The following is a 21349-nucleotide window of genomic DNA, read 5'->3' as shown; positions in this document are numbered from 1 at the left end:
GTACTGTAGTACTACCTGTGTTATGAGCTCCTCCATCAGGCAGTGTGTCTTACTGTAGTAATACTGTAGTAGTACCTGTCTGAAGAGCTCCTCCATCAGGCAGTGTGTTTTACTGTAGTAGAACTGTAGTAGTACCTGTCTGAAGAGCTCCTCCATCAGGCAGTGTGTATTGCTGTAGTAATACTGTAGTAGTACATGTCTGAAGAGCTTCTCCATCAGGCAGTGCGTATTACTGTAGTAGTAGTAGTGTAGTAGTACCTGTCTGAAGGGCTCCGCCATCAGGCAGTGTGTATTACTGTAGTAGTACTGTAGTAGTACCTGTCTGAAGAACTGCTCTATCCAGCAGTGTGTATTACTGGAGTAGTACCGTAGTAGTACCTGTCTGAAGAACTCCTCCATCAGGCAGTGTGTATTACTGTAGTAGTACTGTAGTAGTACCTGTCTGAAGAGCTCCTCCATCAGGCAGAGTGTATTACTGTAGTAATTGTTCAGCACAGTAGTTGACGGAGTAACAGCACTGGTGGGACACAATCTACAAAGCTGCATCTGTGGCAGGAAAAAGGTAACATCAGAGAAGGGTCTCAAGATCCACCAGGGCAGAAAAAAGTGCCTGAGAGAGCTGAGCAAGGAGCCTCGCATTGACCACTACTTGCTCAGAGGTAGGGCAAATCAGTCGATTGAAGCCCAGTGGCAGGATATTCACCACAGTCCACAGGGTATCAGAACCCCAGACGAATCTCAACCAAGCACAGATCCATCAACGGACATGAGTCCAGAGCCCACCCAGCCACAGACAGCAGTAGAGAGGAAGATGAATGGACGGAAGCCTCTAATCTTGTGGCCTAAATCCTGCCAGAAATAGGAGTGGGAAAGCACAGACACAGACCTTGTCCATATTCTAGAAGGTCTGAAAGGGTGCGTGGAAAGAAAGCTGGACAAGATCGGAGAGATCATATACAGCTATGGAGCAGAGAGATTTGAGGTGAAAACTACGAACCTTCAGACACAGAAAGATCCATCAGCAAATCTCAAGTCCAGGAGACAACAAGAGATCGAGCGACTTGTAAAAGAAAGAAGGAACCTGAGGAAACAATGGAGGAAGGCCACAGCAGTGGAAAGGAAAGGGCTTGATGCACTACAGGGCGACATCAAGCAGCGTCTTGCAACACTGCGAAGAGCAGAATGCTTGAGAAAGCAACATAAGAAGAAAGAGCGAACGAGGACTGCCTTCTACAGAGATCCCTACAAGTTTGTCAAAGACCTCGTTGTCAAGGAGAAAACTGGGACCCTCAAAGTACCCATAAGGGAACTAGAGGAGCACCTGAAGAAGACCTACTCCGACAACCAGAGGCATGTGCCAGCCAGCATTCCGGATGACATGCCACCAATTCAACCACCTGAGCACCAGCTGGAAGCAAGGCCCCCAACTTGGAGCGAAGTTGAGAGCACAGTAAAGCGGGCAAGAACAGCCTCAGCCCCTGGGCCCAATGGCGTTCCATATAGGCTCTATAAGAACACACCGGGCGTCTTAAAGTACCTCTGGAAGCTCATGAAAGTAGCATGGGGAAAAGGAATTATACCAAAGGCATGGCGACGGGCAGGAGGGATCCTGATTCCCAAAGAGAAGAATTCCTCAACCATCAATCAGTTCCGCCAGATCAGCCTCCTGAATGTGGAAGGAAAGATATTTTTCAGTGTTGTGGCCCAGAGGCTCTCAGTATTCTTGCAGAAGAACAACTTTGTCGACACCTCAGTGCAGAAGGCAGGGATAAGTGGATTCTCAGGATGCCTGGAACAAACAAATGTCATCTGGCACCAGGTACAGACAGCCAAGAAGGAGAAGAAAGACCTGCATGTGGTTTTCTTAGATCTTGCCAATGCCTTCGGGTCAGTGCCTCATGAGATTTTGTGGACGGCGTTCAACTTCTTCCAAGTCCCAGAGGGTATCACAAGGCTGGTCAAAGCTTACTTCCAAGACCTCCAGTTCTGTGTTACAGCACAGCCCATTACAACTGCCTGGCAGCACCTCCAGATAAGCATAATGGCGGGCTGCACCATCTCTCCACTGGCGTTTACCATGGCAATGGCGCTTATTATTCGAGCATCCCGATGGGTGGTTGGAGGGGAGCAGTTGAAGAGCGGGCTGCGTCTTCCTCCAATCAGGACGTACATGGACCACATAACAACAATAACAACAACAAATGCATGCACCAAACGCCTGCTGGATAAACTCCAGGGAAACATCAAATGGGCACGAATGGAGATTAAACCCAGCAAATCCTGCAGTATCTCCATTGTCAAAGGCCAGCTTGCCAATGAGAGGTTCCATGTCAACAACGAGCCAATACCAACAGTTCTAGAGAAGCCTATCAAAAGCCTTGGCCACTGGTATAGCGCAGAACTCAAAGACTCGAAGCAGGTGGAACAACTCAGGCAGGATACAATCAGTGGCCTCAAGCAGATCAACAACACTGCTCTCCCCGGGAAGCTGAAGCTGTGGTGCTTTCAGTTTGGGCTGCTGCCCCATCTCATGTGGCCAATTTCCATCTATGAGCTCATTCTATCCCATGCCAATCGGCTAGAAAGGCTAGTAAATGCACAAGTGAGGAAATGGCTTGTACTGCCGAGATGCCTTACCAGCATTGGCCTGTATGGCAGCGGAACCCTCTCCCTGCCAATCTCAAGCCTGGTGGAGGAGTACAAATGTGCCAAATCAAGGCTGGAGATGACTCTCACAGAATCCCGGGATCCATTTGTCAGAGGTTCTGCTCCAACCCTAACAACGGTGAGGAAATGGAAGCCATCAGCAGCAGTTGCGGTGGCAAAGACGGCCCTTAGGCACCGGGATGTAGTGGGGCATGTCCAACATGGCAGAGGGGGCCTTGGCTTGGCAACAACAACACCCACATGGCAAAAGGCTACTCCAATTGAACGGCGGCACATGGTTGTGGAGGAGGTGTGCCACCAGGAGGAAGCAGCCTGGTGTGCCGTTGCAGTCTCTCAAGCCCAGCAAGGCCACTGGATGAAGTGGGATGGCGTGGAGAGGAGGAAAATTACATGGAGCGAGATGTGGGGCATGGAGTCGAATAGGCTAAGTTTCATCGTCAGAGCCACTTATGATGTCCTGCCCTCCCCAACCAACCTACATCTCTGGTATGGAGAGGACCCAGCCTGTCTCCAGTGTGCAGCCCAAGCAACCCTCAAACACATCATGGTGAGTTGCAAGACCAGCTTAACGCAAGGAAGATACACCTGGCGCCACAACCAAGTGCTGAAATGCTTGGCTGCTGTAATCGAGAACAAGAGGGTAACCACCAATGCCTGCCTCTAAATGCCCAGACTACCTTCCCACGGTGAACAACCTTCATGCGGGAAGGGGAGAAACGGCGGACCAACCCATCACTCCCAGACTCTGGCCCACTGAACGCAGCCCGAGATTGGGAAATGCGGGTAGACCTCAGCCAGAGGCTCACTTTCCCACCCGAAATTGCAGTTACCAACCTGCGCCCAGATCTTGTCCTCTGGTCCAAGTCCTGCCGGCGAGTCTTTATCGTTGAGCTGACTGTCCCATGGGAGGAGGCCATCGATGAGGCATTAGAACGGAAGAGGCTGTGGTATGCCAACTTAGCAGCAGAGGAAGAGGGGCGGGGCTGGAACGTGAAGGTGCGGCCAGTGGAGTTGGGCTGCAGAGGTTTTGTGGCCAAGTCCACCACAAGGCTCTTGAAGGAGGTAGGGATCAGAGGGCAGGCCAAAAGGAAGGCAATTAAAGAACTTGCTAGTGCAGCCGAGCGGAGCAGTCACTGGCTGTGGCTGAAACGGAGGGACGCAACATCGGCTGCCAAATAATCATGTTGGTGCCATCGTGCGACACACACTCAGGTGTGATCAACCTGTGGTGGGCCAACCTCGGCAGAGGGTGTCTTGTGATAAATGGTCGAAACACCCAATGAAGCCGGGACACACAACTGAAGATGTGTCGCATTAGTGGCCTGTGATCTGTGCAAAACTCACCCCACCCAAGATGACATTCTCAACCATCTCAATTGTTGTACTGAAAATTTAGGGATTTTAAAAACTAGTCCTATGAAGAATCCTGTAGTAGTACTGGAGTAGTACCTGTCTGAAGAACTCCTCCATCAGGCAGTGTGTATTACTGTAGTAGTACTGTAGTAGTACCTGTCTGAAGAACTCCTCCACCAGGCAGTGTGTATTACTGTAGTAGTACTGTAGTAGTACCTGTCTGAAGAGCTCCTCCATCAGGCAGTGTGTATTACTGTAGTAGTACTGTAGTAGTACCTGTCTGAAGAATTCCTCCATCAGGCAGTGTGTATTACTGTTTAGTACTGTAGTCATACCTGTCTGAAGAGCTCCTCCATAAGGCAGTGTGTATTACTGTGGTAGTACTGTAGTAGTACCTGTCTGAAGAACTCCTCCATCAGGCAGTGTGTATTACTGTAGTAGTACTGTAGTTCTACCTGTCTGAAGAACTGCTCTATCAGGCAGTGTGAATTACTGTAGTAGTACTGTAGTAATACCTGTCTGAAGAGCTCCTCCATCAGGAAGTGTGTATTACTGTAGTAGTACTGTAGTAGTACCTGTCTGAAGAGCTCCTCCATCAGGCAGAGTGTATTACTGTAGCAGTACTGGAGTAGTACCTGTCTGAAGAACTCCTCCATCAGGCAGTGTGTATTACTGTAGTAGTACTGTCGTAGTACCTGTCTGACGAACTCCTCCACCAGGCAGTGTGTATTACTGTAGTAGTACTGTAGTAGTACCTGTCTGAAGAATTCCTCCATCAGGCAGTGTGTATTACTGTGTAGGACTGTAGTCATACCTGTCTGAAGAGCTCCTCCATAAGGCAGTGTGTATTACTGTGGTAATACTGTAGTAGTACCTGTCTGAAGAACTCCTCCATCAGGCAGTGTGTATTACTGTAGTAGTACTGTAGTTGTACCTGTCTGAAGAACTGCTCTATCAGGCAGTGTGAATTACTGTAGTAGTACTGTAGTAATACCTGTCTTGTGGCACGGTGGCGCAGTGCATTGCACTGCTGCCTCACAGCAAGAAGGTCCTGGGTTCGATTCCCGCCTGGGGCGCTGTTGGCACCGTGCTCCGGCGGGTTATCTCCCAAATAGGAGCCGTGTGTATTACTAGGAAGTGTGTATTACTGTAGTAGTACTGTAGTAGTACCTGTCTGAAGAGCTCCTCCATCAGGCAGAGTGTATTACTGTAGTAGTACTGTCGTAGTACCTTTCTGAAGAACTCCTCCATCAGGCAGTGTGTATTGTAGTAGTAGTGTAGTAGTCCCTGTCTGATGAACTCCATCAGGCAATGTGCATTACTGTATAAGTACTGTAGTACTACCATTCTGAAGAACTCCTCCATCAGGCAGTGTGTATTACTGTAGTAGTACTGTAGTAGTACCTGTCTGAAGAGCTCCTCCATCAGGCAGTGTGTATTACTGTAGTAGTACCGTAGTATTACCTGTCTGAAGAGCTCCTCCATCAGGCAGTGAGTATTACTGTAGTAGAACTGTAGTAGTATCTGTCTGAAGAACTCCTCCATCAGGCAGTGTGTATTACTGTAGTAGTACCTGTCTGAAATGCTCCTCCATCAGGCAGTGTGTATTTCTGTAGTAGTACTGTAGTAGTACCTGTCTGAAGAGCTCCTCCATCAGGCAGTGTGTATTTCTGTAGTAGTACTGTAGTAGTACCTGTCTGAAGAGCTCCTCCATCAGGCAGTGTGTATTACTGTAGAAGTACTGTAGTAGTACCTTTCTGAAGAGCTCCTCCATCAGGGTGAGTGTATTACTGTAGTAGTACTGTAGTAGTACTGTACCTGTCTGAAGAGCTCCTCCATCAGGCAGTGTGTATTACTGTAGTAGTACTGTAGTAGTACCTTTCTGAAGAGCTCCTCCATCAGGCAGTGTGTATTATTGTAGTTGTAATGCAGTCGTACCTGTCTGAAGAACTCCATCAGGCAGTGTGTATTACTGTAGTAGTACTGTAGTAGTACCTGTCTGAAGAATTCCTCCATCAGGCAGTGTGTATTACTGTATAAGTACTGTAGTAGTGCCTGTGTGAAGAATTCCTCCATCAGGCAGTGAGTATTACTGTAGTAGTACCTGTCTGAAATGCTCCTCCATCAGGCAGTGTGTATTTCTGTAGTACTGTAGTAGTACCTGTCTGAAGAGCTCCTCCATCAGGCAGTGTGTATTTCTGTAGTAGTACTGTAGTAGTACCTGTCTGAAGAGCTCCTCCATCAGGCAGTGTGTATTACTGTAGTAGTACTGTAGTAGTACCTTTCTGAAGAACTCCTCCATCAGGGTGAGTGTATTACTGTAGTAGTACTGTAGTAGTACTGTACCTGTCTGAAGAGCTCCTCCATCAGGCAGTGTGTATTACTGTAGTAGTACCTGTCTGAAATGCTCCTCCATCAGGCAGTGTGTATTACTGTAGTGGTACTGTAGTAGGTGTAGTACCTGTCTGAAGAGCTCCTCCCTCAGGCAGTGTGTATTTCTGTAGTAGTGCTGTAGTAGTACCTGTCTGAAGAGCTCCTCCATCAGGCAGAGTGTATTACTGTAGTAGTACTGTAGTAGTACCTGTCTGAAGAGCTCCTCCATCAGGCAGTGTGTATTACTGTGGTAGTACTGTAGTAGTACCTTTCTGAAGAACTCCTCCATCAGGGAGTGTGTATTACTGTAGTAGTACTGTAGTAGGACCTTTCTGAAGAACTCTATCAGCCAGAGTGTATTACAGTAGTAGAACTGTAGTAGTACTGTACCTGTCTGAAGAACTCCTCCATCAGGCAGTGTGTATTACTGTAGTTGTACTGTAGTAGTACCTGTCTGAAGAACTCCTCCATCAGGCAGTGTGTATTACTGTAGTAGTACTGTAGTAGTACCTGTCTGAAGAACTCCTCCATCAGGCAGTGTGTATTACTGTAGTAGTACTGTAGTAGTACCTGTCTGAAGAACTCCTCCATCAGGCAGTGTGTATTACTGTGGTAGTACTGTGGTAGAACCTGTCTGAAGAACTCATCCATCAGGCAGTGTGTATTTCTGTCGTAGTACTTAAGTACTACCTGTCTGAAGAACTCCATCAGGCAGTGTGTATTACTGCAGTAGTACTGTAGTAGTACCTGTCTGAAGAACTCCTCCATCAGGCAGTGTGTATTACTGTAGTAGTACTGTAGTAGTACCTGTCTGAATAACTCCTCCATCAGGCAGTGTGTATTACTGTAGTAGTACTGTAGTAGTACCTGTCTGACGAGCTCCTCCATCAGGCAGAGTGTATTACTGTAGTAGTACTGTAGTAGTACCTGTCTGATGAACTCCATCAGGCAATGTGTATTACTGTATTAGTATTGTAGTAGTACCTGTGTGAAGAGCTCCTCCATCAGGCAGTGTGTATTACTGTAGTAGTGCTGTAGTAGTACCTGTCTGAAGAACTCCTCCATCAGGCAGAGTGTATTACTGTGGTAGTACTGTAGTAGTACCTGTCTGAAGAACTCATCCATCAGGCAGTGTGTATTACTGTAGTTGTACTGTAGTAGTACCTGTCTGAAGAACTCCTCCATCAGGCAGTGTGTATTACTGTAGTAGTACTTTAGTAGTCCCTGTCTGAAGAACTCCATCAGTCAGTGTGTATTACTGTAGTAGTACTGTAGTAGTACCTGTGTGAAGAACTCCTCCATCAGGCAGTGTGTATTACTGTAGTAGTACTGTAGTAATACCTGTCTGAAGAGCTCCTCCATCAGGCAGTGTGTATTACTGTAGTAGTACTGTAGTAGTACCTGTCTGAAGAACTCCTCCATCAGGCAGTGTGTATTACTGTAGTAGTACTGTAGTAGTACCTGTCTGAAGAACTCCTCCATCAGGCAGTGTGTATTACTGTAGTAGTACTGTAGTAGTACCTGTCTGAAGAACTCCTCCATCAGGCAGTGTGTCCAGCGCTCATGCAGCCTCCAGTCCTTAGCAGGATGACTGATGTCTGCAGCGTGCAGCATCAGGGACAGAACCTTAGCTTTATCCAACCTGGGGGGGGGGGGCTTATATTAAATCAGGTATTAAATATTATATTCTAAGATAAGGTTCACCACTACAGGCAGATTAATCTGATAAAGGTTGGGTGGAGGTAAGAGGTATCGGGTGGAGGTACTGACCTGTGGTTCTGTGTCAGGAGGTTCTTCATTGTCTTGATCTGCTGGAAGTGACAGGACATGTCGGTAGACATCACCATGTCGATGACCAGGACCCGCAGCTCCCTGCAACACACACCCATTATAAGGGCCACTTCCTGTCTTTTTAGCAAAGCTACTTCCTGTCTCATTATCAGGGCAACTTCCTGCCTAATTAGAGGCCCTTCCTGTCTACTTAGCAAAGCTACTTCCTGTCTCATTAGCAAGTCCATTTCCTCTCTCCTTAGAGGCCACCTCCTGGTTTTTTTTTCAGCAAGGCTGCTTCCTGTTTCCTTAGGGGCCACTTCCGATCTCCTTACATTTACATTTACATTTAATCATTTAGCAGACGCTTTTATCCAAAGCGACTTACATTTGTTCAAACACCGACGGACGCAGCCATCAGGAGCAATTAGGGGTTACTTGTCTTGCTCAAGGACACTACAGCATGCTGGCAGGAGGAGCCTGGGATCGAACCAGCAACCTTTAGATCACTAGACCACCAGCTCTACTGCCTGAGCTACCATCCCCCATCCCCCCTACCACCCCCTACCTGCTTCCTGTCTCATTAGCAGGGCCACCTCCTGTCTCTTTGGAGGCCAATTTCTGTCTCCTTAGAAAGGTTACTTCCTGTCTCATTCCAGACCTCCAATCGTCCTTGTTCAGGTTGATCAGAATGTTCATCTCCTCTTCCGCCATCAGCCTGTAGGCGGCGCTCACATGGTGGTTCTCCAGCACCGACCGATCGTTGTAAAGGAGCGCGACGTCCGACCTGAGGAGCCACAACAAATCAGAAAGGAGTCTCAAGCTCAAAGGCACTGGGGCAGAACTGCACCGCCGAGCAGCACACTGTAACACACTGTAACAAACTGTAGTGTAACACACTAACACACTGCAGTGTAACACACTGTAATAAACTGTAGTGTAACACAGTGTAAAAAACTGTAGTGTAACACACTGTAATAAACTGTAGTTTAACACACTGTAACAAACTGTAGTGTAACACACTGTGGTGTAACTCACTGTAACAAACTGTAGTGTAACACACTAACATACTGTAGTGTAACACACTGTAAACAACTCTAGTGTAACACACTGTAATAAACTGTAGTTTAACACACTGTAACAAACTGTAGTGTAACACACTGTAACATACTGTAATAAACTGTAGTGTGACACACTGTAACAAACTGTAGTGTAACACACTGTAATAATCTGTAGTGTAACACACTGTAATAATAGTGTAACACACTGCAGTGTAACACACTGTAATAAACTGTAGTGTAACACACTGTAACAAACTGCAGTGTAACACACTGTAATAAACGGTAGTGTAACACACTGTAGTGTAACACACTGTGATATACTGTAGTGTAACACACTGTAACAAACTGTAGTGTAACATACTGTAGTGTAACAAACTGTAATAAACTGTAGTGTAACACACTGTAATAATCTGTAGTGTAACACACTCTTATAAACTGGAGTGTAACACACTGTAGTGTAACACACTAATAAACTGTAGTGTAACACACTGTAACAAACTGTAGTGTAACACACTGTAATAAACTGTAGTGTAACACATTGTAACAAACTGTAGTGTAACACACTGTAACAAACTGTAGTGTAACACACTGTAACAAACTGTAGTGTAACACACTGTAGTGTAGCACACTGTAACAAACTGTAGTGTAACACACTGTAACAAACTGTAGTGTAACACACTGTAGTGTAATAAACTGTGATAAACTATAGTGTAACACACTGTAATACACTGTAGTGTGACACTGTAACAAACTGTAGTGTAACACACTGTAGTGTAACAAACTAATAAACTGTAGTGTAACACACTGTAACAAACTGTAGTGTAACACACTGTAGTGTAATACTGTAGAGTAACACATTGTAAGAAACTGTAGTGTAACACACTGTAAGAAACTGTAGTGTATCACACTGTAACAAACTGTAGTGTAACACACTGTAAAAACTGAAGTGTAACACACTGTAACAAACTGTAGTTTAACACACTAACAAACTGTAGTGTAACACACTGTAGTGTAACAAACTGTGATAAACTATAGTGTAACACACTGTAATAAACTGTAGTGTGACACTGTAGCAAACTGTAGTGTAACACACTGTAGTGTAAAAAACTGTAATAAATTGTAGTGTAAAACACTGTAACAAACTGTAGTGTAACACACTGTAGTGTAATACTGTAGAGTAACACACAGTAGTGTAACACTGTAGAGTAACACACTGTACTGTAACATTGTAGAGTAACACACTGTAGTGTACCACTGTTGTGTAACACACTGTAACACTGTAGTGTAACACACTGTAGTGAAACACTTTAGTGAAACACACTGTAGTGTAACACTGTTGTGAAACACACTCTTACACTGTAGAGTAACATACTGTATTGTAACACTGTAGTGAAACACACTGTAGAGTAACACACTGTAGTGTAACATTGAAGAATAACACACTGTAGTGTAACACTGTAGAGTAACACACTGTAGTGTAACACTGTAGAGTAACACACTGTAGTGTAACACACTGTGGTGTCACACACTGTAGTGTAACCCTGTAGAGTAACACACTGTAGTGTCACAGCGTAGAGTAACACACTGTCTTGTAACACTGTAGAGTAACACACTGTAGTGTTACATTGTAGACTAACACACTGTAGTGTCACAGCGTAGAGTAACACACTGTAGTGTAACACTGTAGAGTAACACACTGTCTTGTAACACTGTAGAATAACACACTGTAGTGTAAAATTGTAGAGTAACACACTAGTGTCACAGTGTAGAGTAATTCACTTTCGTGTAACATTGTAGAGTTTCACATTACATTGTGTTCCAGTGTTTGTGCACTTTTTCACTTACACTACAGTTTGTTACAGTGTGTTACACTACAGTGTGTTACACTACAGTTTGTTACAGTGTGTTACACTACAGTGTGTTACACTACAGTTTGTTACAGTGTGTTACACTACAGTGTGTTACACTACATTTTGTTAATGTGTCTTACACACTGTAAGAAACTGTAGTGTAACACACTGTAAAAAACTGTAGTGTAACACACTGTAACAAACTGTAGTTTAACACACTGTAACAAACTGTAGTGTAACACACTGTAGTGTAACAAACTGTGATAAACTATAGTGTAACACACTGTAGTGTAACATTGAAGAATAACACACTGTAGTGTAACACACTGTGGTGTCACACACTGTAGTGTAACCCTGTAGAGTAACACACTGTAGTGTAACATTGTAGAGTAACACACTGCAGTGCAACACTGCTGTGTAACACACTGTTACACTGTTGTGTAACAGTGTAACCCTAACCCTAACCCTAACCCTAACCCTAACCACACCGTGACACTGTAGAGTAACACACTGTTGTGTCACACACCGTGGTGTCACACTGTAGTGTAACACTGTAGAGTAACACACTGTAGTGTAACACTGTAGAGTAACACGCTCTAGTGTAACATTGTAGAGTACCACACTCTAGTGTAACACTGTAGAATAAGACACTCTAGTGTAACACTGTAGAGTAAAACACAGTAGTGTAACACAGTAGAGTAACACACTGTAGTGTAACACTGGAGACTAACACACTGTAGTGTCACAGCGTAGAGTAACACACTGTAGTGTAACACTGTAGAGTAACACACTGTCTTGTAACACTGTAGAGTAACACACTGTAGTGTAAAATTGTAGAGTAACACACTAGTGTCACAGTGTAGAGTAATTCACTTTCGTGTAACATTGTAGAGTTTCACATTACATTGTGTTCCAGGGTTTGTGCACTTTTTCACTTACACTACAGTTTGTTACAGTGTGTTACACTACAGTGTGTTACACTACAGTTTGTTACAGTGTGTTACACTACAGTGTGTTACACTACAGTTTGTTACAGTGTGTTACACTACAGTGTGTTACACTACATTTTGTTAATGTGTCTTACACACTGTAAGAAACTGTAGTGTAACACACTGTAAAAAACTGTAGTGTAACACACTGTAACAAACTGTAGTTTAACACACTGTAACAAACTGTAGTGTAACACACTGTAGTGTAACAAACTGTGATAAACTATAGTGTAACACACTGTAATAAACTGTAGTGTAACACACTGTAACAAAACTGTAGTGTAACACACTGTAGTGTCACACACTGTAACAAGCTGTAGTGTAACACACTGTAAAAAAACTGTAGTGTAACACACTGTAATAAACTGTAGTTTAACACACTGTAGTGTAACACACTGTAACAAACTGTAGTGTAACATACTGTAAAAAACTGTAGTATAACACACTGTAGTTAAACACTGTAGAGTAACACACTGTAGTGTAACACAGTAGAGTACATTTACATTTACATTTAGTCATTTAGCAGACGCTTTTATCCAAAGCGACTTTCAAGGGAGAATAACATTCAGCTACATTGCGACTGTAGTGTAACCGGGGGGCTAACACACTGTAGTGTCACAGCGTAGAGTAACACACTGTAGTGAAACATTGTAGAGTAACACACTAGTGTCACAGTGTAGAGTTATTCACTGTCGTGTAACATTGTAGAGTAACACATTACATTGTGTTACAGGGTTTGTGCACTTTTTCACTTACACTACAGTTTGTTACAGTGTGTTACACTACAGTGTGTTACAATACAGTTTGTTACAGTGTGTTAAACTACAGTTTATTACAGTGTTTTACCAGCAGTTTATTACAGTGTGTTACACTACAGTTTATTACAGTGTGTTACACTGCAGTGTGTTAGTGTTACACTACAGTTTATTACAGTGTGTTATACTACAGTTTATTACAGTGTGTTAAACTACAGTTTGTTACAGTGTGTTACACTACAGTGTGTTACACTACATTCTATTACAGTGTGTTACCAGCAGTTTATTACAGTGTGTTACACTACAGTTTGTTACAGTGTGTTACACTACAGTGTGTTACATTACAGTTTGTTACAGGGTGTTACACTAAAACTTATTACAGTGTGTTACACTACAGTTTATTACAGTGTGTTACACTACAGTGTGTTACACTACAGTTTGTTACAGTGTGTTAAACTAGTTTATTACAGTGTGTTACACTACAGTTTATTACAGTATGTTACCAGCAGTTTATTACAGTATGTTATACTACAGTTTATTACAGTGTGTTATACTACAGTTTATTACAGTGTGTTTCACTACAGTTTGTTACAGTGTGTTACACTACAGTGTGTTACACTACAGTTTATTACAGTGTGTTACACTACAGTTTATTAGAGTGTGTTACACTACAGTGTGTTACACTACAGTTTATTACAGTGTGTTACACTACAGTTTATTAGAGTGTGTTACACTACAGTGTGTTACACTACAGTTTATTACAGTGTGTTACACTACAGTTTATCGCAGTTTGTTACACTACAGTGTGTTTCACTACAGTTTGTTACAGTGTGTTACACTACAGTTTGTTACAGGGTGTTACACTACAGTTTATTACAGTGTGTTACACTACAGTTTATTACAGTGTGTTACACTACAGTTTGTTACAGTGTGTTACACTACAGTGTGTGACACCACAGTGTGTTACTCTACAATGTGTGATTCGATAGTGTTACACTAGAGTGTTACACTACAGTGTGTGACACCACAGTGTGTTACTCTACAATGTGTGATTCGATAGTGTTACACTCGAGTGTATACTATACTATACTCTACAGTTTTACAGTGTGTTACACTACAGTGTCTGACACCACAGTGTGTTACTCTACAGCGTGTTACACTAGTGTGTTACACTACAGTGTGTTACTCTACAGCGTATTACACTACAGTGTGTTACTCTACAGTGTGTTACACTACAGTGTGTGACACCACAATGTGTTACTCTACAATGTATTACTCGTTAGTGTTACACTGCTGTGTTTCACTAGAGTGTTACACTACAATGTGTTACTCTACAGTGTTACAGTGAGTTACACAACAGTGTTACACTACAGTGTGTTTTACTAAAGTGTTACACTACAGTGTGTTACACGTCAGTGTTTCACTAAAGTGTTACACTACAGTGTGTTTCACTACAGTGTTACAGTGTGTTACAAACCAATTGTTCAGTGTGTTACACAACAGTGTGGCACTACAGTGTGTTACACTACAATGTGTTACATTACACAACATTTGTGTACGTTACAATAACCTTTTTTCAGTATTATTTCTTAGTCATTCATTTACTTCTACTCAGTCCCAGGTGCACGTTGTACATGATACACTCTCAGCCCAGGTGCACTTTGTACCTGGTCTGGATGTGGAAGTTGTTGGTGGTCCCACTGTGCTCCAGGTCGTGGATGGCAGCAGCAAACACCATCGCCAGGATCTCCAGCTCACTGAGCCAGTGCTATGCACACACACACACACACACACACACACACACACACACACACACTCACAGGGTCAGGACTCTATGTGTGTGTGTCTGTGTGTGTGTGTGTGTGTGTGGAATGGGAAGTACCATGAGCCCGGTGTGCAGCAGCAGGAAGTGGGCGGTCTGGGTGACATCGGCAGCGTGGACAAGGTTGTGATATGGATTCCGGTTCCTGCTGTAGCCGGCCTCCAGGGCATCTACAAACAGGACCAGGGCGTGCACAGGGATCTGTGCACACACACACACACACACGCACGCACACACACACACACACACGCACGCACGCACGCACGCGCACGCACGCACGCACGCACGCACGCACACACACACACACACAGGAAATACATACACACACACACTGAGCCTACAGAGCCTATCGTATGGAGTCATCAGTGTGTGTGTGGGTCTGCGCTCACCCTGAACCTGGTGATCAGTTCGTATCGAGTCATCAGGTCGTAGATCAGAAACTTCAGAGAATGTTCCGCCGTTGCTTCATGGAACAGGAAGACGTCGAACATCCAGTGGTCCACTTCCTGTATGGCGCACATGATGTCACTTCCTGTCTGGTCTACATTCCAACAGAGTATGATGTTACTTTTTGTCATACCTTCAGCCAGGGCAGCGCAGCAGGAGGGTACGTAAGACCAGCCATGTTGGAAGTCCGCCTGGAAATCCTAGAAGACACACACATACTGTACATATACTGGATACATATATATATATACAGTATGCACATATATGTATATATATAGGGTATGTATATATATATATATATATATATATATATATATACAGAAAAAAATATATATATATACAGAAAAAAATATATATACATATACTGGATATACATATATATCCAGTATACACATATATATGTATGTTTGTATATACAGTATATATATATATATATATATACAGAAAAAAATATATATACAGAAAAAAATATAGATATATGGTCAGGGACTTATATGTTTATATAAGTTATATTATACTTTTATATATATATATGTATATATATATATATTTATATACAGAAATATATATACAGTATATATTGTATATTGTGTGTGTATATATATACATATATATGTATAATTTAATCTTTTTATGTCTCCATATGAGATATTTAACATGTTACATTATTAGTGAGATAAAAACTTGTGAGGCTCCATGAGTTCATAGAGGACGGAGGTTTGTGTTGATCAGGTTATGATAGACTCGATCCTCATCAGGCTGAGGTCAGCTAACCTGTCAGATAACCGTTCAGTTAACCAGGCTGTTGACCAGGCAGTTAACCAGTCAGTTAACCAGGCAGTTAACAAGTCAGTTAACAGACAGTTAGCCAGTCAGTTAACCGGGCAGTTAACTAGGCTGCTAACCAGGCTATTAACAAGGCACTTAACAGGCATTTAACCAGACGGTTAACGAGTCAGTTAACAGGCACTTAACCAGTCAGCTAACCAGGCGGTTAACCAGTCAGGTAACCGTGCAGTTAACTAATTATTTAACCAGGCAGTTAACCAGTCAGTTAACCAGGCTGTTAACCAGGCAGTTAACCAGTCAGTTAACAGACAGTTAACCAGTCAGTTAACTAGGCAGTTAACTGGGCTGCTAACCAGGCTGTTAACCAGGCAGTTAACCAGTCAGTTAACAGGCAGTTAACAAGGCGTTTAACCAGTCAGTTAACAAGCACTTAACCAGTCAGTTAACCAGGCGGTTATCCAGTCAGTTAACTAGGCATTTAACTGGGCTGCTAACCAGGCTGTTAACCAGGCAGTTAATCAGTCAGTTAACAGGCAGTTAACAGGTAGTCAACCAGGCGGTTAACCAGTCAGTTAACAGGCACTTCACCAGTCAGTTAACCAGGCGGTTAACCAGTCAGGTAACCATGCAGTTACCTCTCCACAAACATCCCGGCTTGCACGGCATGAACGATGCTCCTGAACCTCGGCTTCTCCTCAGGGCGTCGCCGGGCCACGCCCATCTTCCTGCTGAAAGTCGATGCCAGCCAATCACGGACTTCTCCAGGAACAGACTCCGCCTCCAGATCACTCAGCTCGTCCTCTGTGTCCAGGAGCCTCCTAGAGGACAGAAAGTGGGACGTAAGGGCCGTCGCCTGGTGGATGCTGGGTCTCGACATGGTACATCCTACCTGGTCTCATCCACATAGACGGCCTCCAGGACAGAGGCAGCGACCTCCAAGTTCCTCCTCAACTCGCTGAGGTCCACCAGACCCTGGTCCATCTGATCCAGGACGCACCGCAACCTACACAGGGTGGGCCAGTGTGAGCTTCCTGTTTAAGTACTACTGTCCAACTGTCTGACTGTCCTGCTCTCAATGTACCCCCAGTTCAGGGACTCAGTCCAGGTCAGAGATTTTGTCCAGGTCAGGCACTGAGTCCTGGTCAGGGACTGAGTCCTGGTCAGGGACTGAGTCCAGGTCAGGGACATAGTCCAGGTCAGAGACTGAGTCCAGGCCAGGGACTGAGTATAGGTCAGGGACTGAGTCCAGATTATGTAAAACTGATCTGAGGTTAAACATTCCATCTTTCTGTTTCAAAAACAGCTTGACAACAGCAGCCTCAACAGTCCAGTTGCTTAGCAACAACAAACATAAATAAGGAATAGTTGTTGTCTAAATGTAACTTTATTATTTAACTATACCATGATCAGTTTATTATACAAACAGTATAAGTATAAATAAAGATCCACATCAAACACTCTTTAAGTTTCTACTTATGTCATGTTTAACTGTAAAATGTGATTTACAGTTTATCAGATGTCATGTGACTGACCTGAACCACTGACATACAGACAGACAGATAGACAGACAGACAGACAGACGGACAGAGAGGCAGGTATACAGCCAGACAGAAGGGTGTATTTTGGATGATGGGTGTGTGTATGTAGGTCTATGTAGGTGCAGTGGCGACTGGGGGGCTGGGCCCCACCAGATGACAATGTTGTGCAGTTCTTGTTTCAACGATCGTCACTAAATCAAAAATGAATTGAGAAACTGTTACTGAGACGAACGAGTCTTTAGCTCCAAACAGAAACGTGTGTGGTGCCAAAAGACACGTTTCATACATGGTGACGCCCACCTCACTGTAGCAACCACGCCCACCTCGCTATAGGAACCACGCATACCTCGCTGTAGGAACTACGGCCACCTCGCTGTAGGAACCATGCCCACCTCGCTGTAGGAACCACGCCCACCTCACTGTAGGAACCACGCCCACCTCTCTGTAGAAACCACGCCCACCTCGCTGTAGGAACCATTCCCACCTCGCTGTAAAGAGTTGGTAATGTGGAGCTGTGCGAGCCACGCTTGACGTGCTTTTCTCAGACAGGAAGGGCAGAGGAGGACACGTCTGTTGGTGTTGTTACTTTATTCTCGAGGTCAAATGGTGCCTCTACTTCCTGTCGTCCACAGAGTGTCTCGTGGGAGGACGTTCCCCCTGCTCTGGTGACAAGGTCCATGTTTCTGTGCTACGTAGCGTTAGCGTCTCAGTTTATGGATCAGTGCATGGAGCTGCTCAGGCTGGATGTACTGCTTTGCTCATTCTGGGGTTGAGCGTCTATTTATTATCATCATTGATGAATATCTGGATGACTGCCGGTTCAGAGCCGACCTGACACTGACGTGTTCTCTGGCTCGTTCTACTCAAACTGAACTTAACTTCCTGTTAGGGAACAAAACTTCCTCCTTGATTCATGATGTTTCATTTCTTTCTACATCGATGTTAAAATGATCTGGAAGCAAAACTTAAGAATTTAGTGTAGTGTTGTTTGTAGCGTAGTGTAGTGTAAGGTCTAGTGTAGTGTATAGTGTAGTGTAGTTTGTAGTCTGGTGTGTAGTGTAGTCTAGTGTAGTGTAGTGTAGTGTAGTGTATAGTGTAGTGTGAAGTGTATAATGTGATGTAGTGTAGTGTAGTGTAGTGTAGTGTAGCATAGTGTGTAGTGTGTAGTGTAATGTAGAGCAGTGAATAGTGTAGTGTAGTGTGTAGTGTATAGTGTAGTGTTGTGTAGTGTAGTGTATAGTGTAGTGTAGTGTAGTGTACTGTAGCGTAGTGTGTAGTGTAGTGTGTAGTGTATGGTGTAATGTGGTCTAGTGTAGTGCGTAGTGTATAGTGTAGTGTAGTGTGTAGTATAGTGTAGTGTGTAGTGTAGTGCTGTGTGTAGTGTAGTATGTAGTGTCATGTAGTGTGTTGTGTAAAGTGTAATGTAGTATACTGTGTAGTGTAGTATGTAGTGTACTGTACTATCGTGTGTAGTATATAGTGTAGTGTAGTGTAGTGTGTAGTGTATGGTGTAATGTGGTCTAGTGTAGTGCGTAGTGTATAGTGTAGTGTAGTGTGTATTGTAGTGTTTGGTGAAGTGTGGTGTATAGTGTAGTGTGTAGTGTAGTGTTGTGTGTAGTGTAGTGTGTAGTGTATAGTGTAGTGTAGTGTGTAGTGAAGTGTAGTGTGTAGTGTATAGTGTAATGTAGTGTATAGTGTACAGTAGTGTGTGGGGTGGTGTAGTGTAGTGTGTAGTGTATAGTGTACTGTAGAGTGTAGTGTAGTGTAGTGTGTACTTACCTCTGTGATGTACTTTTAAACTTCTGCCTGAAACAGAAAAAACAGTTTCTCAGTTTAAAGTTCCACCGTCCCCGCCAACCTCCCCAGTGTTTTCAGGTAGTATTATTCATGTTTCCAGGTGGTATAGGTAAAACTATTAAACACGTACGTAAACAGTATACAGGTTCATCATAGACGTAAACAGTATTCAGGTTCGTCATAGACGTAAACAGTATTCAAGTTCATCATAGACATAAACAGTATTCAGGTTTGTCATAGACATAAACAGTATTCAGGTTCATCATAAATGTAAACAATATTCAGGTTCATCATCGACATAAACAGTATGCAGGTTCATCATAGACGTAACAGTATTCAGGTTCATCATAGACGTAAACAGTATTCAAGTTCATCATAGACGTAAATAGTATTCAGATTCGTCATAGACATAAACAGTATTCAGGTTCATCATAGACGTAAATAGTATTCAGATTCGTCATAGACATAAACAGTATTCAGGTTCATCATAGACATAAACAGTATTCAGGTTTGTCATAGACGTAAACAGTATGCAGGTTCATCATAGACGTAACAGTATTCAAGTTCATCATAGACATAAACAGTAATCAGGCGCATCATAGATGTAAACAGTATTCAAGTTCATCATAGACATAAACAGTATTCAGGTTTGTCATAGACATAAACAGTATTCAGGTTCATCATAAATGTAAACAATATTCAGGTTCATCATAGACGTAACGTCCCCGCCAACCTCCCCAGTGTTTTCAGGTAGTATTATTCATGTTTCCAGGTGGTATAGGTAAAACTATTAAACACGTACGTAAACAGTATACAGGTTCATCATAGACGTAAACAGTATTCAGGTTCTTCATAGACGTAAACAGTATTCAGGTTTGTCATAGACATAAACAGTATTCAGGTTCGTCATAGACGTAAACAGTATTCAAGTTCATCATAGACATAAACAGTATTCAGGTTTGTCATAGACATAAACAGTATTCAGGTTCGTCATAGACGTAAACAGTATTCAAGTTCATCATAGACATAAACAGTATTCAGGTTCATCATAGACGTAAACAGTATTCAAGTTCATCATAGACATAAACAGTATTCAGGTTCGTCATAGACGTAAACAGTATTCAAGTTCATCATAGACATAAACAGTATTCAGGTCTGTCATAGACATAAACAGTATTCAGGTTCGTCATAGACGTAAACAGTATTCAAGTTCATCATAGACATAAACAGTATTCAAGTTCATCATAGACATAAACAGTATTCAGGTTTGTCATAGACATAAACAGTATTCAGGTTCGTCATAGACGTAAACAGTATTCAAGTTCATCATAGACATAAACAGTATTCAGGTTCCTCATAGACGTAAACAGTATTCAGGTTCATCATAGACATAAACAGTATTCAGGTTCGTCATAGACGTAAACAGTATTCGGGTTGTCATAGAAGTAAACAGTATTCAGGTTCGTCATAGACGTAAACAGTATTCAGGTTCGTCATAGACGTAAACAGTATTCAGGTTCCTCATAGACGTAAACACTATTCAGGTTCGTCATAGACGTAAACAGTATTCAGGTTCCTCATAGACTTAAACAGTATTCAGGTTCCTCATAGACGTAAACAGTATTCAGGTTTGTCATAGACGTAAACAGTATTCAGGTTCCTCATAGACGTAAACAGTATTCAGGTTCATCATAGACGTAAACAGTATTCAGGTTCATCATAGACGTAAACAGTATTCAGGTTTGTCATAGACGTAAACAGTATTCAGGTTCCTCATAGACGTAAACAGTATTCAGGTTTGTCATAGACGTAAACCGTATTCAGGTTCATCATAGACATAAACCGACACCACGTGGAGCCTATCGGCCGGTAGCTGCGGTGCATCCACGTCACCGCCATATTAGAACGGAGAAGCTGTAAACATCCCAGTCAACGGGGGAGCTGCACTGTTGATGACAGCACCATAACATAACATATCATAACATTGACATTTCTCCACCCAACGAGTGGCTTTTGTATTCCAGGGTTTATGGTCTGCCTGGAGCACATTGCTCCACCCTCCGTCCACTCCACTTATGGTTGCACATTGGTTCTCACACTGTGATGCACCGCCCTAAATCCTTAATTTTCCTGGGATT

The 21349-nt window shown here is 43.2% G+C and overlaps 1 protein-coding gene across 1 annotated transcript in view; it reads right to left on the bottom strand.

Moving 5' to 3' along the window:
- Window positions 1–21349, bottom strand: part of pde1a (phosphodiesterase 1A, calmodulin-dependent) — a gene marked incomplete at its 5' end in the record, with an annotated part of 36214 nt that overhangs the window by 7402 nt on the left and 7463 nt on the right. The window contains 10 exons of the mRNA XM_080018997.1: window positions 7915–8035; window positions 8164–8265; window positions 8825–8950; window positions 14486–14586; window positions 14701–14841; window positions 15030–15146; window positions 15221–15287; window positions 16512–16694; window positions 16766–16879; window positions 16958–17097. Coding sequence (XP_079875123.1) covers window positions 7915–8035; window positions 8164–8265; window positions 8825–8950; window positions 14486–14586; window positions 14701–14841; window positions 15030–15146; window positions 15221–15287; window positions 16512–16694; window positions 16766–16879; window positions 16958–17097 — 1212 coding nt within the window. The remainder of the gene's footprint in view (window positions 1–7914; window positions 8036–8163; window positions 8266–8824; window positions 8951–14485; window positions 14587–14700; window positions 14842–15029; window positions 15147–15220; window positions 15288–16511; window positions 16695–16765; window positions 16880–16957; window positions 17098–21349) is intronic.

The sequence above is a fragment of the Zeus faber genome (assembly GCF_960531495.2).
Source record: "Zeus faber genome assembly, chromosome: 18".
Taxonomy (NCBI): domain Eukaryota; kingdom Metazoa; phylum Chordata; class Actinopteri; order Zeiformes; family Zeidae; genus Zeus; species Zeus faber.
Note: the sequence above shows the minus strand (reverse complement) of the source record. Positions and strands in the feature narration are given on the sequence as shown.